The 24,731-nt window shown below is 48.0% G+C and overlaps 1 protein-coding gene across 1 annotated transcript in view; it reads left to right on the forward strand.

The window, feature by feature from the left end:
* Positions 1-454: 454 nt before the first annotated feature.
* Positions 455-24,731, forward strand: part of FOXK2 (forkhead box K2) — a 46,807-nt gene continuing 22,530 nt past the window's right edge. Inside the window, exons 1-3 of the mRNA XM_077755879.1 lie at positions 455-472; positions 18,746-18,940; positions 22,803-22,950. Coding sequence (XP_077612005.1) covers positions 471-472; positions 18,746-18,940; positions 22,803-22,950 — 345 coding nt within the window. The 5' untranslated portion in view covers positions 455-470. The remainder of the gene's footprint in view (positions 473-18,745; positions 18,941-22,802; positions 22,951-24,731) is intronic.

Here is a 24,731-nt window from a genome sequence, read left to right on the forward strand (position 1 = left end):
TGAGAGAGAGAGTGAGAGCAGGGGAGGGGCAGAGAGAGAGGGAGACACAGAATCCAAAGCAGGTTCCAGGCTCTGAGCCGTCCGTGGGGAGCCCAACACAGGGCTCGAACTCAGGAACCATAGGCTCGTGTCCTAAGTCCAAGTCATTACATTCAATCAACTGAGCCACCCAGGCGGCCCGCAGGAAGACTCATTTTCTGAAATCACGCTTCTAGCAGCAGTCTTTCTTTCAGGTATACCTTCTTTTTAACATAATCATGGATTGCCGAAAGCTGACTGATCGTCCCAGAGAGACCTAAGAGTTATTAATAATATGGGATACAGCCCTTCCTCTTCCCTTTCCCCTCTGTCTCAGAAAGGAACTTGAAGAAATCCATGGAAAGGCAGACTTTCATGATAAGAGCAAGTGCTTGGAAGAGTCCCCTTCTGGCCCAAACTTCTGAAGATGTTTTATTTGGTGCAATTATAAAATGTTAGTAAAGTTTATCAATTTCGAATGATAGAAGTAACCAACATTTCTTGTAGAAAATCTAGAAGGGGTGGAAGAAGAAACCACGTATGTGCTTGCTAAAGCTTAATTGCCTTACAAGTATGTCTTTTTTTTCAGTATTTTGTTAAAAATTAAAACAATTTTTAAAATATTTGTTTATTTTTGAGAGAGACAGAGCACAAGCAGGTGAGGGGACAGAGCACAAGCAGGGGAGGNATATGTGCTTGCTAAAGCTTAATTGCCTTACAAGTATGTCTTTTGTTTTCAGTATTTTGTTAAAAATGAAAACAATTTTTAAAATATTTGTTTATTTTTGAGAGAGACAGAGCACAAGCAGGGGAGGGGACAGAGCACAAGCAGGGGAGGGGCAGAGGGAGGGGGAGGGGCAGAGGGAGGGGGAGGCGTGGAATCTGAAGCAGCTCCAGGCTTGGATCTGTCCACACAGAGCCCGTGCAGGACTCCAGCTCACACTCTGCGAGATCGTGACCTAAGTTGCAGTTGGACACTTAGCCAACTGAGCCAGCCAGGCACCCCTATTAAGATTTATTTATAGTTTTTTTAATGTTTATTTTTGAGTGAGACAGACACAGTGTGAGTGGGGGAGGGGCAGAAAGAAAGGAAGACACAATTGAAAGCAGGCTTCAGACTCCGAGCTGTCAGCACAGAGCCTGATGCAGGAGTCGAACTTACGAGCAATGAGATCATGACCTGAGCCGAAGTTGGATGCTTAACCAGCTGAGCCACCCAGGCGCCCCAAAAGCTCATTTCTTTTTTTAGTGCTGGATAATATTTCATCAGATGTCCCACAGTTTGTTTATCCATTCACTTACTGAAGGAATCTTGGTTGCTTCTAAGTTTTGGCAGTTACAAATAAAGCTGCAGTAAACGTCCAAAGGCAGGTGTTTGTGTAGACAAGTTTTCGGCCCCTTTGGGTAAGTACCATAGAGCACCATTGCTGGGGGATACAGTAGGGCTGTATTTAGTTTTATAGGAAACTGACTGTCTTCCAAAGTGGTCGGACCGTTTTGCATTCCCACCAGCAGGGCGTTTCTGTGGCTCCACCTCTGCCAGCATCCGGTGCTGTCGGTGTCCAGATTTTAGTTCCTCTAACAGGTGTGTGGTGTTTTCTCATGGTGTTTTTTTTTTTTTAAATCAAATTCATTAGGGCACAACTTGCATACAGTAAGATACACGAGAAGTATATAATTCAACAAATTTTGACAAATGATACACCTGTATAACCATCATTATTATCAAAATATAGAATATTTCTACCCCCAGAAAAGTTTCTTTTTGTCTCCTTACAACATCTAGCCCCAGGCAGTCACTGATCTGCTTTCTGTTACTATAGATTAATTTTGCCTGTTAGAATATCTATCACATAAGCGGAATCATAGAGTATATGCTATTTAGTGTCTGACTTCTTTAATTTTTTAAATTTAATGATTCTTTATTTTATTTTTGAGAGAGAGAGTGCACGAGTGGAGGAGGTACAGAGAGAGGGGGAGACAGAATCTGAAACAGGCTCCAGGTTCTGAGCTGTCAGCACGGAGTGCCATGCAGGGGCTTGAACTCATGAACTGCAAGATCATGACCTGACCTGAAGTTGAATGCTTAACTGACTGAGTCACTCATATGCCCCAAATTTTTTAATTAAAAAGAAATTTATTTATTTTGAGAAAGAGAGAGGGAGAGAGAGAATCCCAAACAGGCTCCATGCTGAAAGCACAGAACCCATGGTAGGTTCTGTCCCATGAACTGTGAGGTCATGACCTGAGCTGAAATCAAGAGTCAGATGTTTAACCGACTGAGCCCCCCAGGTGCCTCTGATGTTACTCTTTTTGAAGTAAGCCATCTGATTTCCCCCTAAATAAATGAGAATATTTCTGGAGAAATTCTTGGATACAGCACAGTGTCTAGCCCAGCAGGCAGTGTATGTACAGATCCCACCGCAGCTCATGAAGCCAGAGGTGTTGTAGAATCAGAATAGTCTGGGTTTTAGAGAAGTGGTACAGTGTGTGTACTGCATATTATTTCACACTCCCAGCACCCTGTAATTCAACACATTAGAATTTCTGTCATGAAATACATGAATATTCTAAGCAGGATAATTAAAGGCTATAATTATCTCCTTCTCAGTCTGGGTCAGAATTGGCCGCCAAACAGTTTCAGGTCAGGGATTTTGGAGCTGTTTGTTTTTTGGAATTTTTGAACTTGTGTAGGGCATAGGACTGCCTGGAGGCAGGTTGTCGGGGTTGTAAGGACCAAGATGCCCACAGGTGGCTGTCCTCAGTGGTGTTAAAGCCTTCCACTCTGCTTTCAGGTGCCCTCCTTTCCTCCTGTGAGCTTATGGGGTTATCCAGGACGGTAGACTCCCCCTCACCTTGGTCTATGCTGCTTGTCTGCATGGGGGGAATTATGTCTCTGCCTCAGTCATTTCGCTTGCACGTTTCTCACACCTGTCCTCTACACCCTTCCTTCCTTTGCATAGCTCTTGACATAGTGGTTTCTCATCTGGACCTCGAGAATAATTTCTTGATTGTCACTTTCCGTGATTTTTGTTGTTTTTGCTTTAGGATGATGCACACACAGAGAAGAGCACAGACCCTAAGTGTAGAGAGTAAGGACGACCTAGGGTGTAACTTGCCCCATTTTGGGAGCATTGTATCACCAGCACCCAGAAAGCCCTCCCAGCAGCAGAACCGCCGTCCTGAAATCTAACTGTTCTGCAGACTTCTGGACCCCGTATGCATGGAGTATGTGGGCTTCAGGGGCTGGTGTTGGCTTTTCACTGAGTAAAACGATGGTGAGGTTAGTTCATAGATTTATACTTACCTGTGAATCGTTCATTCTCATTGCTGTAAAGTATTTGGTAACGTGAATGCCACAATTTGATGTTTTGCTGTAGTGAGACAGGTAGTTCTATTTGGGTCTAGTATAATGGACGGTGCTGCTGTGAGTATTTTCTAGATATTTTTTAAGTTGGAAGACTGACTTAATTGAACATTTGAGATTCCCGTGGCTGTGTTGATGAGCACAACATTTCTGTGGGGTGTGCTTCATGTCTCCGCCGGCTCATAGGATGTGCATATGTTCAGCTTTTGTAGGTGCAACCACTTTGGAAGACACTTGGTATAGTTTGTACCCACTGACACCATGTAATGTGGCCTTCAGGTGACTTCACGGCTTCATCAATGTTGGTATTTTCTCTTTTACATTTTAGGTTTTCTAGTGGGTGTGTGGTGGTATTATATTGTGATTTTAATTTTTTTAATTTTAAAATTTTTTACAAATTTATTTCTGAGAGAGAGAGACAGCGTGAGCAGGGGAGGGTCAGAGAGAGAGGGAGACACAGAATCCGAAACAGGCACCGGGCTCCGAGCTGACTGTCAGCACAGAGCCCGATGTGGGGCTCGAACCCACGAACTGTGAGATCATGACCTGAGCCGAAGTTGGACACTCAACTGACTGAGTCACCAAGGCGCCCCTGTATTGTGGTTTTAACTTGCATTTCTCTTGGTTACGAATGATATTGAGAATCATTTTGTGTGCTTAGTGGGTATTCAGCATAGAATTTCCATAAGGCTCTCCTGCAGGTTCAGCAGATATACTTCTCTTGTGTGCAGCTCACCGGACAGGTGAGAAGTATATAAGTTCATGCACAGGCTCAGCATTGCAGCACCTGTGTGTGGTGGAGGCTGGCCCCAAGTCAGAGCTGCCTGTTCAGAAAGCACACCTTGCCATTCCCTTCTGGGTTATGCTCTTGTTTTCCCATAAAGTAGAAATTAATCTTATAAAGTACCTTAAGAATGAAATGCTTTATCCCAATTTCAAACATGTAAAAACTCACCTTTTAATAAGGAACTCAGTACAGTGATCTCTCTCTCTTTATGTTTATTCTTGAGAGAGAGACCAAGAAAGAGAACACAAGCAGAGGAGGGGCAGAGAGGGAGGGAGACACAGTCTGAAGCAGGCCCCAGGCTGTGAGCTGGCTGTCAGCACAGAGCCCGACGCTAGGATCGAACTCACAAACCGTGAGATTATGACCTGAGCAGAAGTCGGACACTTAACTGACTGAGCCACCCAGGCGCCCATAGAGAGTTTTGACAGATATGTACATCTGTGTAACCAAAGCTCCAGTCAAGATAGTAGGGTGTTTTTCCCCCGGGATCTTCCTCCTGCCCTTCCACAGTCTGCCTTCTTGTCATCCCGAAAACCCAGGCAGTCACGCAGCTGCCCCCATCCCTAGTGGACTGCTTAGGTCTTTTCTCAGATTTCTCATGAATTGAATCATGCAGTGTATCTTCTTCAGTTCAGCTTTTTTTCCTTTTTTTCCCCCCAGTTTATTTGGATAGACGGAGCACGTGCACACAAGTGGAGGAGGGGCAGAGAGAATCCCATGCAGGCTCTGTGCTCTCAGTGCAGAGCCTGATGCCAGGCTCAAGCTCACAAACCACGAGATCATGACCTGAGCCGAAACCAAGAGCCGGACTGGGCCACGCAGGCGCCCCCATTTTAGCTCTTTTGTTTAACTTTTTTGAGGTTCATCCATATTGCTTGTTTGGGGAGTTTCTCCTTTGTGATTGTTGAGTGGTGTTAGAAATATTTTCTTGTATGGTCACACCACGCTTGTGCAATCCATTCACCAGTTGCTGGATACCTGGGGGGTTTACGCTTTGGAGTGTTGTGGATCATGCTCCTGTGAACGTTTATGAACAGGTCTTTGTGTGGACAAATGCTCTTACTTCCCTCGGCCAAATACTAAGAGTGGAGTGGCTAATAAGAAGCTGACAGACTTTTCCAAAGCTGTACCACTGTTTTACATTCCCTCCAGTGGTGTGGGAAAGTTCTAGTTGCACTGTATCCTTGTCAGCACTTGGTTTTGTCTTTTTTTTTTTTTTATATTAACCATTCTGTGGATGTGTAGTAGTATCTCATTGTTGGTTTGATTTGTATCTCAGTGATAGCTAATGATGTTGAGCATCTTTTCACATACTTGTTAGCCATTCCTGTGTCTTTCTTTTCTTTTTAAGTAAGCTCTAGGCACAGTGTATGGCTTGAACTCATGACCCCGGGATTAAGATGGGTATGCTTTGGGGGCACCTGGGTGGCTCAGTCGGTTAAGCGTCCGACTTCGGCTCAAGGTAGTGATCTCACGGTTTGTGGCTTCGAGCCCTGCATGGGCTCTGTGCTGACAGCTCGGAGCCTGGAGCCTGTTTCAGAGTCTGTGTCTCCCTCTCTCTCTGACCCTCCCCTGCTCACGCTCGCTTGCTCTCTCTCTCAGAAATAAATAAAAACATTAAAAAAAAAAAGTGGTATGCTTTGCCGACTAGGCCCGTGCCCCTGTATCTTCTTTATTAGAAATCTGACCGGGGCGCCTGAGTGGCTCTGTCGGTTGAGCGTCCGACCTCAGCTCAGGTCATGATCTCAGGGTTCGTAGGTTTGAGCCCCACGTCGGGCTCTGCTGACAGCTCAGAGCCTGGAACCTGTTTCAGATTCTGTATCTCCCTGTCTCTCTGACCATCCCCTGCTCACAATGTCTCTCTCTCAGAAATAAATAAAACATTAAAAAAAAATCTGACCATTTTTAATGGGCTGAATTTTATATCCAGAACACAAGTCATTTGTGAGTTATGTGTGTTACAGGTATTCCTCCCATTTTGTCCCTTGCTTTTTTATTTCTTGATAACTTATTCTTCACATGTTGTACTAATCCTGTGTTGACCCCTGCTTGATTTTTCACTTAAAGATGTACAAAAAATATTTGGAGGCTCCTGGTTTTCTGCATTAGTGGAAGGCATTGCTATAAACTGAGTACAGGGAAGAAGTGTAGGCACTGCCCCAGGGTCCCTCTTGTGAGTGAGATCCAGGCAAGGGGTGTGTGTGGGAGAGCCTGCCCTGGTCTCTGCATAAGTGTTCTGTGTGCAGATTTGGGATAGAGTAATTTTAAGAGCAGCCTCACCTCAGAGGAATAATTGCTGTCCTTGGGTACCTCCTGTATGCTCAGCGCACCTGTCTGCTGCTACCGTCAGGGTGACAGCCAGGGTCCACCCAGCCATTTGCACCAAGAGCCACGGATGTGGCCTTTCAGATAAGAGCGAGGACTCATGGGCTTATTTCTCACAACTCAAGGAACTCTTCATTAGTCTAGAGCATGTCCTGAATGACTGAGGATTACATCCTGAAAATTAAAGTAGAATTTGTGCCATGTTTTCCAAGGCTGCTGGGAGCACAGAGCATCATAGTTGACCGTCCCAACATCAGTGCCGCCCTCACCCCCCAGTCTGGCGTCAGGATCTTAAACGAATGTGCTCTTCTGAGCCGACCTTTCTCCTGGCTGCAAAGGGGGAGCCGGGGGATGACAGAAAACACACACAGTTCTTCTCCAAAGAGAAACTCAGAAGCACTGGGCAGCCCCTGTGAAGCTGCTGGAAAACCCAACGCCAGCGCCCTAAATTGGGTCAGGAATGTTTCTGGAATTGAGGCTTCCTGGTCTGTGGGTACATGAGCCGGTCTAAGTGCACCATTTCCTAGCACGTGTCTAGTGTCTCAGGGTCGGGGCTGGCTCCGTAACCGTCTGGCTCCAGGGCGGAGTGGGGCTGCAGACTGAGAAAGCAGGAGGAAGGCCTCATCCTCTCCTGTGGTTTCTCAACCTGCCGTGGCGTTTTTATTTGTTACTTAATATCAGCGCTTTCTTAGGGGGAGGGATGCTCCCTAGGGCCAGTGCAGACCCTCCTGGACACCTCTGGGCTCTGTGCGGGACAGAGGATGGTCACGGGAGAGGACCTGCTTGTGCAGGAGGGCGAGGTGTAGGTGAGCTGGGCCTCTAGGCCTGGACCTGTGTTCTCTTGTGTCATCGGACTTCACTCACACACCTATATTCAGAAATGTAATTATTGACGATTTTAGGATGGTGGCAGTCGAGCATTAACCCTCATGTGTGGGCCCTGTGAGCACAGCCCCTGCGTGACTGTCAGCACCTGCGCCCACAGCCAGCCCTCTCTGTATGTAAGCGCTTCATTTCTACACTCTGTAGTTTCTAAGTCGTTGTGAAGCAGAGCACGACAGTAAAGTGCTTCACCCCGAGGTGGGGCTCTGCAGGCAGGCAGCTCACTGAAGCAACAGACTTAGAGGCTGTGACCAGAAGATTCAGGCCGAACCCAGTGAAAGCTAAGATAGCAAGGCTTGCTTTGGTACACAGCATCGCATTTCACAAGTTTTCATAGAAAACTGGAATTTTAGCATTTCCAGGGCTAAGAAGTTCAAGCTGAGATGGATAGGTGTTGCTTGACTTTTTTGCTAAGGAGTGACAAAAGTATATAGACTACTCGGGGGTTCCAACTTTTGTCCTCAGTGTATTTTTCATTCTCCTGAACTGTGTCAAACTTGCTCACACTCTCTACTTGTAACTTGTGCGCTTTAAGTAGCCACTGCTTCCTTGGAGGGGCAGTGCGGCCCTCCCCTGGGCTAGCGCTCGGCATGGCCAGGGGCATGGGAGCGCCTGCCAGGCTCTGGGCCTTTTCAGACTGATGGTGGAGGCAGTGTGGGCTCCTGGCTCCGGGTGGCCTGTGAGCAGGACCGAGGGGGGTTCGTGTGCTGTCCTAGCGTGTGCGGAAGGCATTGTGGGGAGAGGGTGATGGGGGAGTCACCGGTGATCAGTCAGGAACAACAGTTCAGGAAAGATTGTGTCAAGTTTCAGTATTTCTTTCATATATTAGAGGAAAACGGTGGAAGAAAATAGTAAAGTGGCTCTTTGGCTTCAGTCCTCTTTAGAGTTCAGAAAGCTAAGGAAGAATTTTCTTCCATTTTTGCAGAAGATAAAAAAGAAGCATGGCTTGGGGTGCCTGGGTGGTTCAGTCGGTTAAGCATCTGACTCTTGGTTTGGGCTCAGGTCGTGATGTCACGGTTCATGACTTAAAGCCTCAAGCTGGGTTCCATGGTGACAGTGGGGAGGCTGCTTGAGATTCTCTCTCTTCCTCTGTGTCCCTCCCCCACTCGTTCTTTCTGTCCTTCTCTCAAAAATAAACTTGAAAAAAAAAAAAAAAAAGGGCAGGCTTCCTGTCAGGACTTAGTTGGGACTGGAACCCATTTTAAACTCCCATGTTAATGTTCGAAGAAATGCTTGGTTGAGTCCTGAACGTCCTCTTTTGCCAGACATGCTGGTTCCTTCTGTTCTGTGACATGCCACATGTGCCCTCTGCACTGAGGACATTGGGGCGTGGCTCCATCCAGGCTTCAGTAAAGGGCTAGGGGACATCCAAGCGCATCTCAGTCATCGGTACCGCTTTCCCCTCAGCCCACACTTAGCAGTGTATCACAGGCCGTTTATTTCCATCTCTGAATTCAGGCTCCGCTCACTGCCCCCGAGGTGCGAATGCCACACACCCTGGGCCCCTGGGGAACATCCTCACTGGTTTCCTCATTCTCACTCTCTCATCCCAGTCTACTCTTCAGTGTAACCATCTACACATTTCCTCAAATGCGGAAGGTTCTCCTGCCCTCCATATTCTTGGTGGTAATTGCTGCTCATACCAAATCATCGATGGCCTCGGAGCACGGTCCACCCTCTGTAACACATGTTTATTAACACAGCCTTTTCCTTTACCAATGGTGAGGTTAAACTATCAGATTTTCTCTCCCTTCCCATTAGGTTCACTCCGTTGTCATAGGTGAGTAACTGGCCTCTCATTTCTTCCCCTAGAGAACAGGTCAGCACCTCAGCTTAGTGTTTTTGTGGGTTAGTTGCATAGGCAGAAGGATTTGAGACAATTTTCCAGACACCCCTTGGGATTGCTAACATGAGGAAGGTGATGTTGTGTAGGAAGGGCTCCTTCCTTTGGGCCCCTTCGGCACACCAACCGAAGGTGTGGTCGTGGGACCTGGCTCCTACCTTCTGTCTTTTCTCTCTGCCTTGGGCCCAGCAATGTCTTAAATGGGGCACCACGTTAGCCTGGGTCCCAGAGTGAAGGAAATGTGGAGCAGACCAGCTGCTGTGAAGTGGGTGAATGACAGATGCTAGATCAGACCTTTTTTTGCAGCCACAGAGATCTAGCGGCCGTGCGTTCCCACAGCAGGACACAGCCGTGCTGGCTGGTGGATGTTGTGTGCGAGGACGCTCAGTGCTGTGCTGAGGGGGCACGGTTCGGGAGCTATTGCTCTGAGAGAATAGTGCTGAGTTGAAGATGGGACAGATGTTCCTTCAAGGGGAGAAATCCAGAGTATGGAGTATGTTATCACGACAGATCACAGCTTCTTAGGTCGTAATTTGGAAGCCCAGTGATGGGATCGTGTGTATATGTAACATGTCACCTGTGCTGTGTAAATAAGAGTATGCAGATGTCAAGGTCACTGTGTGAATGTGGCTGTGATACTGTCCCGTGTACCTCCAAACTGGGGTCATACTGCTTAGCCTGAGGCCCAGGATGAGGGTTAGGAGTCCATGAGAATTACGGTGAGGTGACATTTCATTAACTATGTTAGGTGTCCCTCAAAGTTGTGCTTGGAATTTGATGGGACTCTAAAATGTCATAGACTCCCACAGAAGAGAGATGCCAATGAGGGTGTGTCCCAGAGCAGGGCCCAGGCTGTCTGTGGTGGGGGTCCAGTCCATTGTGGGCTGTACTTCTGTGAAACACAGCCATATGAGCAGCTCAGAGAGTGACATGGTTTCTGAACATTCTCTGTGCCTGCGCTCACCTTGTCACAATGTCTCCTGAACATTGTGCACAGTTCTCAGCCTGGACAGATGGCCTAGGTCACTGAGCTTTGCACTGGACATTTTAAAAGTTTCCAAAATTATTTCCCTTTTCTTTTTTTTTTTTAATATTTTTATTTCTAGGGGAGAGAGAGAGAGAGAGAGACAGCGTGAGCAGGGGAGGGTCAGAGAGAGAGGGAGATACAGACTCTGAAATAGGCTCCAGGCTCTGAGCTGGCAGTCAGCACAGAGCCCGATGCGGGGCTCGAACCCACGAACCGTGAGATCATGACCTAAGCGAAAGTCAGACGCTTAACCGACTGAGCCACCCAGGTGCCCCAAATTATTTCCCTTTTCTTTGAAATCACTTGAGACTTAATAGCAAGGCTGTAAAAATAAAACAGAGAATTCTATTTCCCCAGGTTCCCCAAATATTAACATTTACCACACTTTATCCCTCTTATTTTTTTTCCTGAAAAAAAGTTTTTTTTAAATATTTATTTATTTTGAAAGAGAGGGAGAGTGTGATTGGGTGAGGAACAGAGAGGGAATCCCAAGAAGGCTCTGCACTGTCAGCATGGAGCCTGATACAGGGTTTGATCCCATGACCCTGGAATCATGACCTGAGCTGAAATCAAGAGTCAGATGCTTAACCGACTAAGCCACCCAGGCGCCCCTGGAAAAAAAAAAATTTTTTTGTAATTGAAATACCACTCTTTTTTTTTTTTTTTAAGTTTATTTTTTTATTTTGAGGGAGAGGAAAAGAATCCCAAGCAGGCTCCATGCTGTTAGCACAGAGCCCAATGTAGGGCTCGATCCCACAAACCATGATATCATGACCAGAGCAAAAATCAAGAGTCGGACACTCAACTGACTGAGCCACCCAAGCACCCACTGAAATTTTTTGGAGTAAGTTGCATGCGTGTTGGAGTTTTACCTCTAAAATATTTCGACGTGGGTGTTTCCTAGAAACATTGTCTTCCATAACCACAGCACAGGCACCAGTACCAGTTAGCGTTAGTACAACCCTGTGATCTAGCCCACTGACCTTGCTTGGACTTCAGCGGTCACTTGCTGATGACTCTCATTGCAAAAGAAAATCCGGATCACAGTCACATTGACCTCCTTCTCATTTGTCACCACCCCTCAGCCTGCCTTTGACTTTCATGGCATTGACATTTTTGAAGAGGACAGACCAGTTATTATGTAAAATGGCCCTCATTTGGGATTTGTCTGATGTTTTTCCTCCTGGTGAGATGGAGTTACTTTTAGCAAGAAGCCCAGAGGTGAGGCAGTATGTGCCCCTCAGGAGGGACACCGCTGCCACTTTGTGCCATGGCAGGAGAGGAGGCATCTGTGGGTCTCTTGCACCTCTGCAGTCCCTCTGGCTCCCTCCAGAGTGGTCTCCTCATCCGCAAGGCACCAAACCCAGTTGGTGCTGTGTGGTTGGGTCACTGAATTAGTTAACAAGTTGTAAGGAGTCTGTTAATATTTCTGAAATACTCAGGGCGCCTGGGTGGCTCATTCAGTTGAGTGTCTGACTTGATTTCAGCTCAGGTCTTGATTCCAGGGTCGTGGGATCGAGCCCTGTGTTGGGCTGTCAGAGCCTCTCTCTCTCTCCCTCCCTTTGCCTTTCTCCCCCCACACACGTGTTCTCTTTCTCTTTCCTCAAAATATATAAATAAATAACAAAAAAACTCTTCTGAAATCCTCTTTAAAAACTTGTCTGATTCTAGAGTTAACCTACTAATGACCAATTTGCAAACAGATGTGTGTTTTTGAGTAGTCAGAAATGGAGCACACTCGAGATTTTTTCCAGCTCTGGGAGTATGTCTGTCTGAGTGAGTGAGCCCTGCCACAGCAGAGAAGGGTGTCGGGGCTCCACAGACCTGTTATTCTGAGCTCTATACTGAGGCCATTGGTGTGCAGATCTCATTTGTAAGAGTTTCAGTCACCAAGTACAAGAGAGTGAGCATGGGGAGGGAAAGGGTATGTGTGAGTCTGAATCTGTGCTAAAATCATTAACATTTGTTCAAGTAAGAGAAACTTAATTTTTTAAGTTTTTTAATGTTTACTTATTTTGGGGGGAGACAAAGCACAGGTGGGGGAGGGGCAGAGAGAGAGGGGAATAGAGGAACCCAAGAAGGTTCCAGGTTTCAAGCTGTTAGCACAGAGTGCAGTGTGAGGCTAGAACTCACAAACCATGAAATCATGACCTGAGCCAAATCAGACACTTAACTGAGTCACCCAGGCGCCCTGGAGTTTAATTTTTATCAAGGTCCCTTTTCATACGTTTGAAACCATCAGCTGTTGTGTTGCTGTTATGTGAGTTTTGATTTGTGGTTCTTAGTTCTCAGAGGTGCTCAGTACATTAGGCCGATGTCCTGTGATTGATGTTTCTGGTTGTTTTTTTACTTAGGGATTTGTGATTCTGCTGTCTGGCTTTTCTCACTGTTCATTTCTTCATCTTTCCTTTTCCTCTGTTGGCATAATGACCAGAGTTTAGCAAACAAATTCATAATTAATTTTTATTTTTTGAGTGAGAGTGCATGCACACGCATGAACAGAGGAGAGGAGTCGGGGAAGGGGAGGAAGAGAAAGAAGGAGGGAGAGAGAGAGAGAGGGAGAGAGAGTGTCTTAGGCTCCACGTGCTGGGCTCGATCTCACAACTGTTGAGATCATGACCTGAGCCAAAATCAAAAATCAGATGCTCAACCGACTGAAGCACCCAGGAGCCCCCGGATTTCATATTTTTTCACTGAGCTTCATTACACATCTTTTAGAATTAATTATTTTTAAGGAACACCTCATGTGACATATTGTGACTAAGCGTGAGACATGGGCATTCACACCCTTGGCCTGACCCGCAGGCCACCACAGGCACCACAGGGAAGCCGACCAGTGTGCTCAGATGTGACCCTCGGGGGCGCCGAGAAGGTGGAGGTCCGAAGAGGATCTCCCCACGTGGTTTATCTTTGCCTCCGTGCTGTTACGATGTTCTGCTGCTCCTTTTAGTTTTGTGAGGAAACTGATCAAAATTATTATGCTGTTTTTTATTTCTAGCTTAGAAAAATCAAGCTGGTTGTCCTGCACCTACCCTAAAGGGGAGCAAGGATTTCATGGCTAATTGAACTCGGTAGAGAATTTGAAAACAGTTTTAGTGTATTTTGCTTTGAATGTAACCTACATAGAAAAATCAGTTATCTTGGTAATGTGGGTACCGGTGTCATTACAACCTGGCTCAAGAAATAGGCCATTGTTAGCACAAGAGTATCGAAAACAGCACTGTCTCGATAGCCTTTTGGCCAAGACCAAGTGTAGGAAACAGCTCTGTGAACCCCTGTTGCGTTATTGGCATTTTGCTAATTTCTATACCTACGTAGATCGCTTTTTTTATGAATTAAAAAACTGCCTCTACTGAGGTGTACTATTTGCACAGAAGAGCACAAGTGTCATACATGTAAAACTTGATGAATTTGCACAATCAGGAATTCACTCAGGTAACCAGAACCCGGATTAAAAAGCAAAGTTACCTTGATGTCTGGGTGGTTTTTGAATGTGTTTCCTGACTCATACACATATGAAAAGAAGTTTCGTCTTAGATGAAAACAGATTTCATGATTTTCACCTGTCGAGAGGGTGGGGTTGGTGGCGGCAGTGCCCAGAGGCTAGCAGCAGGTGGCCTGACGGCACCTTGCCATGGAGACAGCCAGGGGACAGGCAGTGGACTGTTTCCAGTCCCACCTTGAATCGGAAACCTTGGGGCTCAGACACAAAGGAAGGATGTCCCTGGGGGAAGGCAGCGCTCCGCCCCACAAGGAGGGTGTGGTCTTTCCGCGGGAGTCGAAGGCCTGCCCCTGGTGGGGGGTTGGGGGGGCCGCCTTCCTGAGGTTCCTGGGCCTACAGGGCCCTGTTGCTTTTGCATTGGTGGCCGGGAGGATGTGTCTGCTGCTGCTCTGCGCGAGGCAGGCTTTCTGGAAGTGCTGGGGTGATCAGGCAGCAGGGGACGACCTGCAGAAACAGGTGCCGCTGTCCTGAACTTTTCTTTATCTTCATAAACATCTGAGTGTTTGTTTGACACACATTATCCGAATTAATCATGAGATGCTTGAAGACGGAGCTGCTGCCCTCTTGGTTCTGTGGGTGAAGAAATGGAGCCACAGGAGCAGCTCTGTGGGAGCGAGGCCCGTGCGGTTCTTGCGGCCCGGCGGCCTGGTGCCGTGCGAGTGAAGAGTTGTCTGAGGACGGGCTCCGGCGCTGTCCCGGGGAAGAAAGAGGAAAACTTACCTTTATTCCCCCGCTCGTCACGGGCGTTGTGCTCAACATTCCGTGGCCAGAATTGATTTCAGATCTCATACCAGCAGTTGCAAGGTGTCCAGCTGTGGGCTTCTCATTTGCTTTTTTCGTCAGGTCATCAGACCTTTTTAATATGTGAAACTGGGCACTTTTGTTTTAATATTTAGATTGCCTCTGGGGTTTTTTTTTTGGTATTTTATTTATTTTTATTTATTTTTAATTTTTTAATAGTTTATTGTCAAGTTGGTTTCCATATAACACCCAGTGCTCATCCCCACAAGTGCCCTCCTCCATGCCCAGCACTTTTTAATTCCAGAGGTGTGGACTGAGGGTCTGTTTCACATAAACCAAGAACTCTTCTAGGCCCCGGTTAGAGCAGGGAACCCTGCAGGCCAGGGCTGTGCTCTCCCGGAGCTTGCGTCCTGCTGAGGGTGACACCAAGCCCTGTGGGTGTAGCTTAGGGACAGGAGGGGTGGTGAGCTCTGCCTCAGAGTTGGGTAGGGGCCTCTGGGGAGCGGGGGGTGGAGGGAGGGCGGGGGAGCTCCCAGGAGCAGGANTTTATTTTTAATGGTTATTTATTTATTTTGAGAGAGAGAGATTGTGCTTGAGAGCGGGGGAGGGGCAGAGAGAGAGGATCCCAAGCAGGCTCCACATAGTCACTGAAGAGCCCGACAGGGGGCTCCATTCCACAGACTGTGAGGTCATCATTACCTGAGCCAAAATCAAAAGTTGGATGCTTAGCCGACTGAGCCACCCAGGTGCCCCTGTAGATCTTTAGAAACTCACCTCTGGGGGCACCTGGGTGGCTCAGTCATTTAAGCTTCCGACTTTGCCTCAGGTCATGATCTCATGGTTTGAGCCCCGCGTCGGGCTCTGTGCTGACAGCTCAGAGCTTGGAGCTGCTTTGGATTCTGTGTNCTGGGGAGGAGAGGCCAGCAGGAGGTGAGGGGCATGCCCAGGGCATCTCTTCTCTGTAGTGGGACCGTCCATGCACTGTGGGGTGTGAGCCTTCTTGTCTGGCCTCCAGACACTGGCCTGTATCCCTGGGAGCTGAGTGAGAATCACTGCATAGGAGCAGAATGGGGGGAGTATGGAAACTGGTGGTTTTGCANTTAGTGGTATTATTGTTGAGATGCAGATGGTAGTTAACATCACACAGAGGACTCCCTGGGGCCTCCTCTGTGGGGCTGTATACTCCTCCCTTCCCCAGCCCCTAGCCACCGCTTGTCTTTTCTCCAAACCGGGCATTTTGTCATTTTGAAAACGTTACCTACCTGGAATTACAGAGGATGAACTGTGAGGGGCCAGCTTTTTCACTGGGCGCAGTGCTTTGCACAGTGGCTGCTGTATCAGTATCTCATCCCATTTTGCTGCACAGCTGTGATGTCATTTGTTTAACCACTCTCTGTCGAAGGACATTGAAGTCTTCAGCTGTTACAGATAGAGCTGCCGTGAGCGCTCTGTGCCAGTTTCTGTGTGAATGTGAGTGCCCACTGCTCCTGGATACACACGGGGCTCGATCCCACAAACGGTGAGATCATGATCTGAGCCCAGATCGAGAGTCGGACCCTCGATTGACTGCGCCACCCAGGAGCCCCCCTCATGACAGTTTTATTTTACGTATATTTATGTTGAGAGAGTGAGTGGGGGAGGGGTAGAGAAAGGGGGGAGAGAGAGAGAGAGAGAGCGAGAGAGAGAGAGAGAGAGTGCGCGTGAGCGAGCCTGATGCCGGGCCTGAACTCATGAACTGTGAGATCATGACCTGAGCCAGAGTCAGACATCTGACTGACAGCCACCCAGGTGCACCCCCATGGCAGTTTTCATTTGCCTTTTACCCTAATGACTAATGATGTTGAACATCTTTTCACACTTATTTGCCAGCTATGTATCTTTAGCAAAGTGGGGTTTTTTTGTTATTTTTGTTTGTTTAATTTTTCTTAGTTTTTTGCCCATTTCTAAGTGGCTTGTTCTTCTGTCACCTTTAGATAGACCTTTATAGTCTGGATATGAATCCTTTGTTGGATATGTGATTTATAAAAGTTTTCTCTTAGAAAGTGAACAAAGACGGGGTGCCTGTGTGGCTCAGTCGGTTGAGTGTCTGACTTCAGCTCAGGTCATGATCTCACGGTTCATGGGTTCCAGCCCCATGTCAAGCTCTGCGCTCAGAGCCTGGACCCTGCTTCAGATTCTCTGTCTCCTCTCTCTCTTCCCTCCTCTGCTCACACTCTCTCTCTCTCTGTGTCTGTATCTCAAAATAATAAATAAACATTAAAAAAAAAAAAAAGAAAGGTGAACAAGGCAAAAAGGTGGCCTGTCTTTTTAGTGCCTTAACAGGTTTCTGGCAGAGCAGATGTTTTCAGTTCTGACGGTTGAGTATGTTTGGAAGGTGAGAGCTGATGGCTTAGCAGATAGGCTGGGTGAATTCTGTTTCTGGCCTGAGCAACTGGGTGATGCCATTCACTGCCAGGGGAAGCTCTGTAGAGAAGCTGGTGTGGGGTCTTATTACAGATGCCCAGTGTGAGTGCAGAGGGGGGCATCAGGAAGGCAGTGAGAAACTAGGTCCAGAGGGCAGGAAATGTGGATTTTTTAACCATTTGGGAGTGTGTAGAGGGGAAGGTCATGGGCCTACAGGAGCTTGTCCAACCAGTGGATGCGGAAGGAGAAACATAGAGGCTGGACTCTGAGTCTGGGGCGTTGGACATAGAGTTGTAAGGGAGTCAAGTCCAGTATGGATTGAGTAGCAGCCCCAAGAGCTGGGAACAGGGAAGGGGTGGGTACTGGGTGTCAGGAAGGAGGCAGTCACTCGGGCTCTTCTCTGTCCACTGAGGCTGCAGGACTGACTGGTGCGCCTTGTGAGGAAGTGAAGGGGCAGGGAACCTCATGTCAGCGCCTCCCGAGGAAGGGCGTGGTGGGGGAGGAAGCCCAGGCAGCAAGTGTCAGAACCCTGTCAGGTGGCATCCTTTCTAGCCCTCAGCTAGAGCCTTGGAAGTACTGCCTTGGAGATGTCACTGAAAGTGGGAGGGATATGTGCCCTTCACATTCTGGATCTTTCCTTGGCAGCACCCAGGTAGGACAGTGGCAAGCAGAGCTGACCACCAGGATTGGGTACCCTAGGATGGACACACAGAGGTCAGCTGCGTACCATCAACTGGTCATTTATATACACACAGGTCAGGTGCTGTTTAACTGGGTGTGAGATCAGGCACAGACCGTGAATCTGTAGGGCTGTTTTTAAATTTTAATCTTTAAAGATATTTGGCTTGCATTACTTTTTTTTTAATAAATATACTTGAGATATGTCAAGGAAGCTATATTAAAGGTGAACCAGAGTACTGAATTAAAGACTTTTTCTGCTGAAATTTAATATCTCTGGCTCTTGTTTGCTCAGTGAAAAAGGTGATAGAATTTTTCAAAAGGAATGATTTTTGCTTCTTAATTAAGAAACAGCCAAAATTGCGTTGCTTAATAATCCAGCTATATTTGTGTATTTATTTAAAAAATAGTAATGCAGGTTATGTCACATTTGAATTTTTTTACTTATATTTGGCTGGTCTAAAGAACATACTTTGGGGGCACCTGGGTGGCTCAGTGGGTTAAGCGTCCGACTTTAGCTCAGGTCATGATCTCATGGTTCGTGGGTTCAAGCCCTGCGTCGGGCTCAGTGCTGACAGCTCAGAGCCTGGATCCTGTTTCAGAGTCTGTATCTCCCCTTCTCTCTGACCCTTCCCTGCTCATGCTGTCTCTCTCTCTCTCTCTCTCTCTCAGTCAGAAATAAATAAAACATTAAGAAAAAAAAAAAGAATATACTTTGTTGGGGTGCCTGGGTGGCTCAGTAGGTTAAGCATCTGACTTCGGCTCGGGTCACGATCTTGAAGTTCATGGGTTTGAGCCCCGTGTCAGGCTCTCTGCTGTCAGTGCAGAGTCTGCTTGGGATTCTCTGTCTCCATCTCTCTCTGCCCCTCCCCCACTTGTACGAACATTTTCGCTTGCTCTCTCAAAAATAAACAAACATTAAAAATTTTTAAAAACACTTGTTTACTAGTGTTTTAAAGTCATGAAATGGCTTTTTGTGGCTTCATTCGTTAAGTGGCTTGTAACACACAGGGTGAGGTTGAAGCGGACTTCTCAGTGGCTTCCCCACCACAAGATGAGGCTCCAGTGCGTTTGAGGGCACTTGGGCTCTTTGTCTTGCTCTAGGTGGGACACCCTGTCCTCTGGTCCTGCAGACAGATGCTGACAGTGGCTTTTTTTGTTTTTTTTTTCAGGTGCACGTTTAGATTCCCGAGCACAAACATCAAGATCACGTTCACTGCCCTGTCCAGTGAGAAGAGGGAGAAACAGGAGGCTCCCGAGTCCCCGGTGAAGCCCGTGCAGGCCCACATCTCGCCCTTGACCATCAACATTCCAGACACCATGGCCCACCTCATCAGTCCCCTTCCCTCCCCCACAGGAACCATCAGGTACAGCAGCTCATGTGGTGGGCAGGGGTCACCGGAGGGTCAGGTTGGGGGCACACGCATGCTGAGATGTACGTGACCACGTCTCGATTCCATTCCTTACCTCCTGCCTTGGGACTTTCAGAAGCTGTCATAAGTCACAGTCATGGGCAGGAGCTCACAGCACCCAGCGCCCACTCCTTTCCCGGGTGGACCCTTCACCTGCCATTCAGTTTTTGAACACCCTTTGCTCCCAGGTTCCTGCATATGAAACACAGTTCCCAAACGTTCCTGACCTTCACTTATGGACTCTCTGTATTTTGAGTGTAAGTTGAGGGGGCAGGTGATTTCCTATGTTGGTCTAAACTCTGAGCTGTTTTCATTTGCATTTTAAGTTCTTTTAGTTTGCTGCAGTTTCATGTACACTGAGGACTTGTGCTTTGCATCCATGAGTTTCACCACAGTGAGGCACCAAACTTGTGTTTGTCATGATGTCCTAAGAGAGACTGGGTGCTTCAGGGAGTGGAGGTCAGTGGCTTCAGGGCACACTCTTGGCACACACCCTGGAACGCAGAGCACAGTGGTCAGGTCTTGCTGAGCTCTCAGAAGACAGCAGCTGAGGGTCAGGTCAAGAACAGTCATGGAACCCCACAGACGTGCGTGCTTAGAGCAGGCGAGATCACCACGTGTGCCGGACGCGGAGCTCTGTGTGGTGCGGGCAGGGCTCAGATGTGTCCGTCTCCTGGGGTTCTGTTGGCGCTTAGAAGAGGGGATAGTGTGTATTTGGGGTGTCTTCTTAGGTGTGAGTGCTGTGGAGTGTGGAATGGACCCCTGTACTGCTCTCTTGAGTCACGCTTCTGCTGTTCGGGTCTGTCCCGGCTGACGCTGTTGTGGCAGATACAGGGAGGGTGCATGGGGGACTAGTGTCCAACCTCCCAGTCAGATGCTTCTGTTTCTTATCTTAAAAACAAGTATTGGGGGTGCCTGGGTGGCTTAATCAGTTAAGTGTCAGGATTTGGCTCAGGTCATGATCTTGCAGTGCTTGAGTTCAAGCCTCACGTCAGGTTCCGGGCTAACAGCGCGGAGCCTGGCACCTACTCCAGATGTTATGTCTCCCTCTCTCTCTGCCCCTTCCCCCTGCAACCCCCCTTCTCCTTCTCTCAAAAATAAACGTTAAAAAAAATGAGCATCAGCAATAGGACTTCTAGAAGGATCTGTGGTGTGTTTACTTGTAAGTGGAGGGAGTGGCGAGTGGACTGGCTATGGCTGGTGCTATCAGCGTCAGGCCCCTCCCTCCTCTGCCTCTTCCTGGGGCTGCACTGCTGAGGAAGCTGCCTTTGTCTCTCCCATGTGGTGGAATTTGCATGTGACTGCATGGACCAAATAGCTAGCAGTGGACGGCAGCCACGTGGCCAGATTTCTGTTCAGTAGAATCCACAGAGGAAGAGGAGAAAGCTGTTTGCCCATGTGGGATAGCAGCCCATAGTGGAAGCCGCAGCCTTGGAGACGGGCGCGCCCACGCACGAGATGGGTGGCCTGGGCACTCGGGGAAGGGGGTGTGGTCAGAGAACAGACCCTGAGCCAGCCTGCCCTCCCCTTCTGCCCCATCTTCATCCTGGTTTCCATGCTCGTCCCCCCTCCCTCATGGCCAGTGCTGACCAATGTAGTGCCCTTCCTGGGTGAGACAGCGGGGTGGGACTCCCAACTGCAGATGGCTTGTGTGCAGAGTAGATTTGCCTTTTCTTTTTCTTTCTCTTTTTCCTTTTCCTTTTCTTCTTCCTTTTCTTTCTCTTTCTCTCTCTCTTTTTTTAAAGCTTTATTTATTTTGAGAGAGCGTGCGCGCATGCACATGTGTATGCAAACAAGGGAAAGGGGGAGAAAGAATCCCAAGCAGGCTCCACACCCGATGCGGGGCTTGAACCCAAGAACTATGAGATCACAGCCTGAGCCAATATCAAGAGTTGGATGGGTGCTCAACCAACTGAGCTGCCCAGGCGCCACCAGACTTGCCTTTTCTAAACTCAGCATCCACTCCACACAGCCCCTCCCCTCCCCACGTCAACACTTGTTAAACGCTGGTTAGTTTTCAACATCGAGAGGTGTAAGTTCCTTTAGTGCAGTCTGCTGCTTTTCTCCGCGTGGCCTGTTCGCTGAGTGAGTGCGTACACTCACGGTATATCCCATGGTTGAGAGCCCAGTAGTGCTGCACAGGGCGCTGCCCAAGAGCATGTCACCCACCCACCCCCCCCTTCCTTCTCCTGCTCCACGCTCAGTTCAGGCTTTTGGAGGTAGCTGTTCCTTATGTATTTTTTCCAGAAATTTTCTGTATATATGTAGTACTTGTCTTTTTTCCCCCAAAATGCAACTAATCCCTAACCTCACACTCGTATGTAACTTGATAGATTTCTTAGCCGGTCTTGCTTTTGTGTCCTTCCACTGCGGCAGGGCATGCTCCTTTGTGATGTATGCTCCTGCGTGAAACGGGGACAGGGTCTCAGATGTGCAGCTTGGCAAATGAGCATAGTCGAGTGGGAATGGCCTCTCGTCATTACACAGATCCAGAAGCAGCACCCCACCCCTGCTTTGTGAAAAAAAGCACATGTTTAGACATGGGTTCCTGGGGCTCCTGGCTGGCTCAGTTGGTGGAATGTACAGCTCTTGGTCTTGGAGTGGTGAGTTCGAGCCCCATGTTAGGGCTAGAGTTTACTTTCAAAATAAAAAAACGGGGCGCCTGGGCAGCTCAGTCGGTTGAGCGTCGAACTTCAGCTCAGGTCATGATCTCACAGTTCGTGAGTTCAAGCCCCGCGTCGGGCTCTATGCTGACAGCTCAGAGCCTGGAGCTGCTTCCGATTCTGTGTCTCCCTCTCCCTCNAGGGGCGCCTGGGCAGCCAGTCGGTTGAGCATCGAACTTCAGCTCAGGTCATGATCTCACAGTTCGTGAGTTCAAGCCCCACGTCGGGCTCTATGCTGACAGCTCAGAGCCTGGAGCTGCTTCCGATTCTGTGTCTCCCTCTCCCTCTCCCTCTGCCCCTCCCCAACCAGTGCTAGGTTTCTCTTCCTCAAAAATAAACAAACATTAAAAAATAGATAAATAGGGGTGCCTGAGTGGTTCAGTTGGTTAAGTGTCCAACTTTAGCTCAGGTCATGATCTCGTGGTTCATGAGTTCAAGCCCCACAATGGGCTCTGTGCTGACACCTAGGAGCCTGAAGTTGCTTCAGATTTCATATCTCCCTCTGTGTGCCCTGTCGTGCCATGCTGTCTCTCAAAAATAAATATATGTTTAAAAATTTTTTTAATAATAAAAAATAAATAATTATTTTTTAATGGGTTCCTGTGTTTGTGTCCTAATTGACTGACACATGTGCCCCAGGGCCTGATGCCATCTGCGTCTGTGTCCATGGCCCCATCCCTGTCTGAGCTTCCTAGGCTTGGCTGGGCTGCCTTTCTCTCTCCCCAGATTGTCCCTGACCTTTCTGGTGTAGCTGGAGGCCATGTCGTAGGTGGGAAGGGAGTGAGCGGAGCGTGTGCTCTGTGTCCCTTTGCCAGGCTGGAGACCTGGAGCCATTACATATGGCTCTGTGTCCTTGGTAAGTTCCAGAACCATCCTGAGCCTCAGTTTCCTCACTGGTGAAACAGATGGACCGCCACCACCTCCTTTGAGAGTTTATGATTAAGGTAGCACCTGTGGAAACAGATAACTGATTTGCACATGTTTCCTGGAGTGATCTTAAATTTCGCAGAGAATCAATGAGTCCGTTTTCCATATAAAATGCTAATATTCTAATTTTAAAGTTTGTTTTCCTTGAAACCAGAACGAGTCATTGAAGCACAGTGTGATGTATGTTCTGTAATAGACTGATTGCAGCCACCTTTTCCTGTCCACAGTGCTGCAAACTCCTGCCCATCCAGCCCCCGGGGAGCAGGGTCTTCGGGGTACAAAATGGGCCGTGTGATACCAGCTGACCTCAATTTAATGGCCGACAACTCGCAGCCAGAAAATGAAAAGGAAGCTTCTGGTGGAGACAGCCCAAAGGTAAATGCTTTATAGTCTTGAAACAGAACCCGGGGCCATCACGTGGCCAGCTATCCTCACTTTGTTGTCTGCGTGTCTAGTAATGTCCCTGCCAGGCCTTTGGAGAAGTGCATATCTGTGTGGATCCAAGCTGGTTGTGGGGTCCCTTCCTGTTGAGCGTGTTCTTGGGTTGGGATCTCATAAAATGAATTCTTCCTGTCATTCACCATTGGGTGGGTGCTCCCCAGCGTCGGCTGTGGGCCCAGGTGCTGAGAGCCGAACAGGCTAGGTGATACGCGCTGTTCCCGGGGTGCCGTCCTGCTGTTCCAGACGCTGAAGATTGCACGAGCACTCGTATCTGAATGTACACATGCACACGTGTGCCCAGGAACACACTCTCTTGGGACAGTGGTTGCTGAGCAAGCTGTGACTCTGCATGTCCCTGCATGGTTTTGTTCTTTGACCCAGTATTGCCCCTTCTAGGATTTTGTCTAAAGAAAATGGCAAAAATCTCAAACAAAAATTTATGTAAGACAGAAAATGGAAAGCAGCCTAATTGCCCCCTGAGAGAGTTCAAGCAAGGAAATTGCAGCATCGTCACTGATAGGGAAGTGTTGTGGACTTAATGCTCGGTGAAAAGGAATAAAGCAGCGCATACTGTTAGTTACATCTGGTGTATAAAATGTGACACATTTGCTCAGTAGCGCACAGCACGGTCACAGTGAGCACACACAGAGCGGTGCACGCCTGTCTGCTGTGGCTCGGAGCCCCGCACAGGGCACGCTGGGCAAGCGAGGGGACACCGAGGAGCATCCTCTGTGGGGTTCCGTGTTGATGCAGTTGCCTATTTAAAATCAGACAAAACTAAATTGTTTTATTTCAGGAGGTGTTAAATGCTAAAATGTTTAATTACAGCAAGATTGTCATTATGATAAAATGTCAGAGGTAATGGCAGCTTTTCTGGGGGTAGAGGCCACAGGCCCAGGGGCCTAGGGAAGCTTCTGGGATGTGGGCGTGTTCTCTCTTGACTTAGTGTTTGGTGTTTGGATGTTCCCTTCACATTTGTTTTCAGCCGATGAGGATGTATCATGGGTTTTCCTATCTGGGTTACATTTTTTAGTAAAAAAGTTTTTAGAAATGTGTAGAAAAGAGGGAACCAGGAGATGCAGCAAGTGGCATCAACACAACGAGGAAGGCTTTGTGCGCTGCACCTGCCGCCTGGAGGAGTCTCCTTTCTGCCAGCCCACCGGGCCCTCTCCAGAGCCTGCCTGCTCAGGCTGGTTGGGGCAGATCCCAGCCCAAGTGCTCAGGAAATACTAGCTGTTTTCACGTGGGGCCAGCGTCTCTGCACAGAACACGTGCCCGCCGCCACCGTCAGGACCGATCATGGCCTGGGCAGCCAGGGCCCGCGCTCCTTCCTCGGCCCTTCTGCCTGCCTTCCTTGTCTCTCAGTCCTCTGCTCGTCTGTTCATTCCATCCATTTGTGTTTATCCCTAAACAATGTCTTAATTGCTTATTTTTAAACCTCATATAATGAGTATCATCTTGAGTCTGACCGTGTTTTAGGTTGTGTTGCCCCGGACTTTACTGAGGTCAGGCAGCTCTTTTCTTTTCCTTATGTTTTTCATTTTTGCCATCTGGAGTTTTTCCTTATGTGGTTGTTAAACATTCTTTTTTACACTACTTGTGCATTTTTCCATTTGTTTCTTCTAAATTTTCCAAATGCTTCTCAATTTATGTTACTTTCATAGTAAAGAAAACTGAGCATTTTCACAGGAACACTTAAAAGCACAAACAATCCC

Source organism: Crocuta crocuta, unplaced genomic scaffold, assembly GCF_008692635.1.
Source record: "Crocuta crocuta isolate KB4526 unplaced genomic scaffold, BGI_CrCroc_1.0 scaffold50, whole genome shotgun sequence".
Taxonomy (NCBI): Eukaryota; Metazoa; Chordata; class Mammalia; order Carnivora; family Hyaenidae; genus Crocuta; species Crocuta crocuta.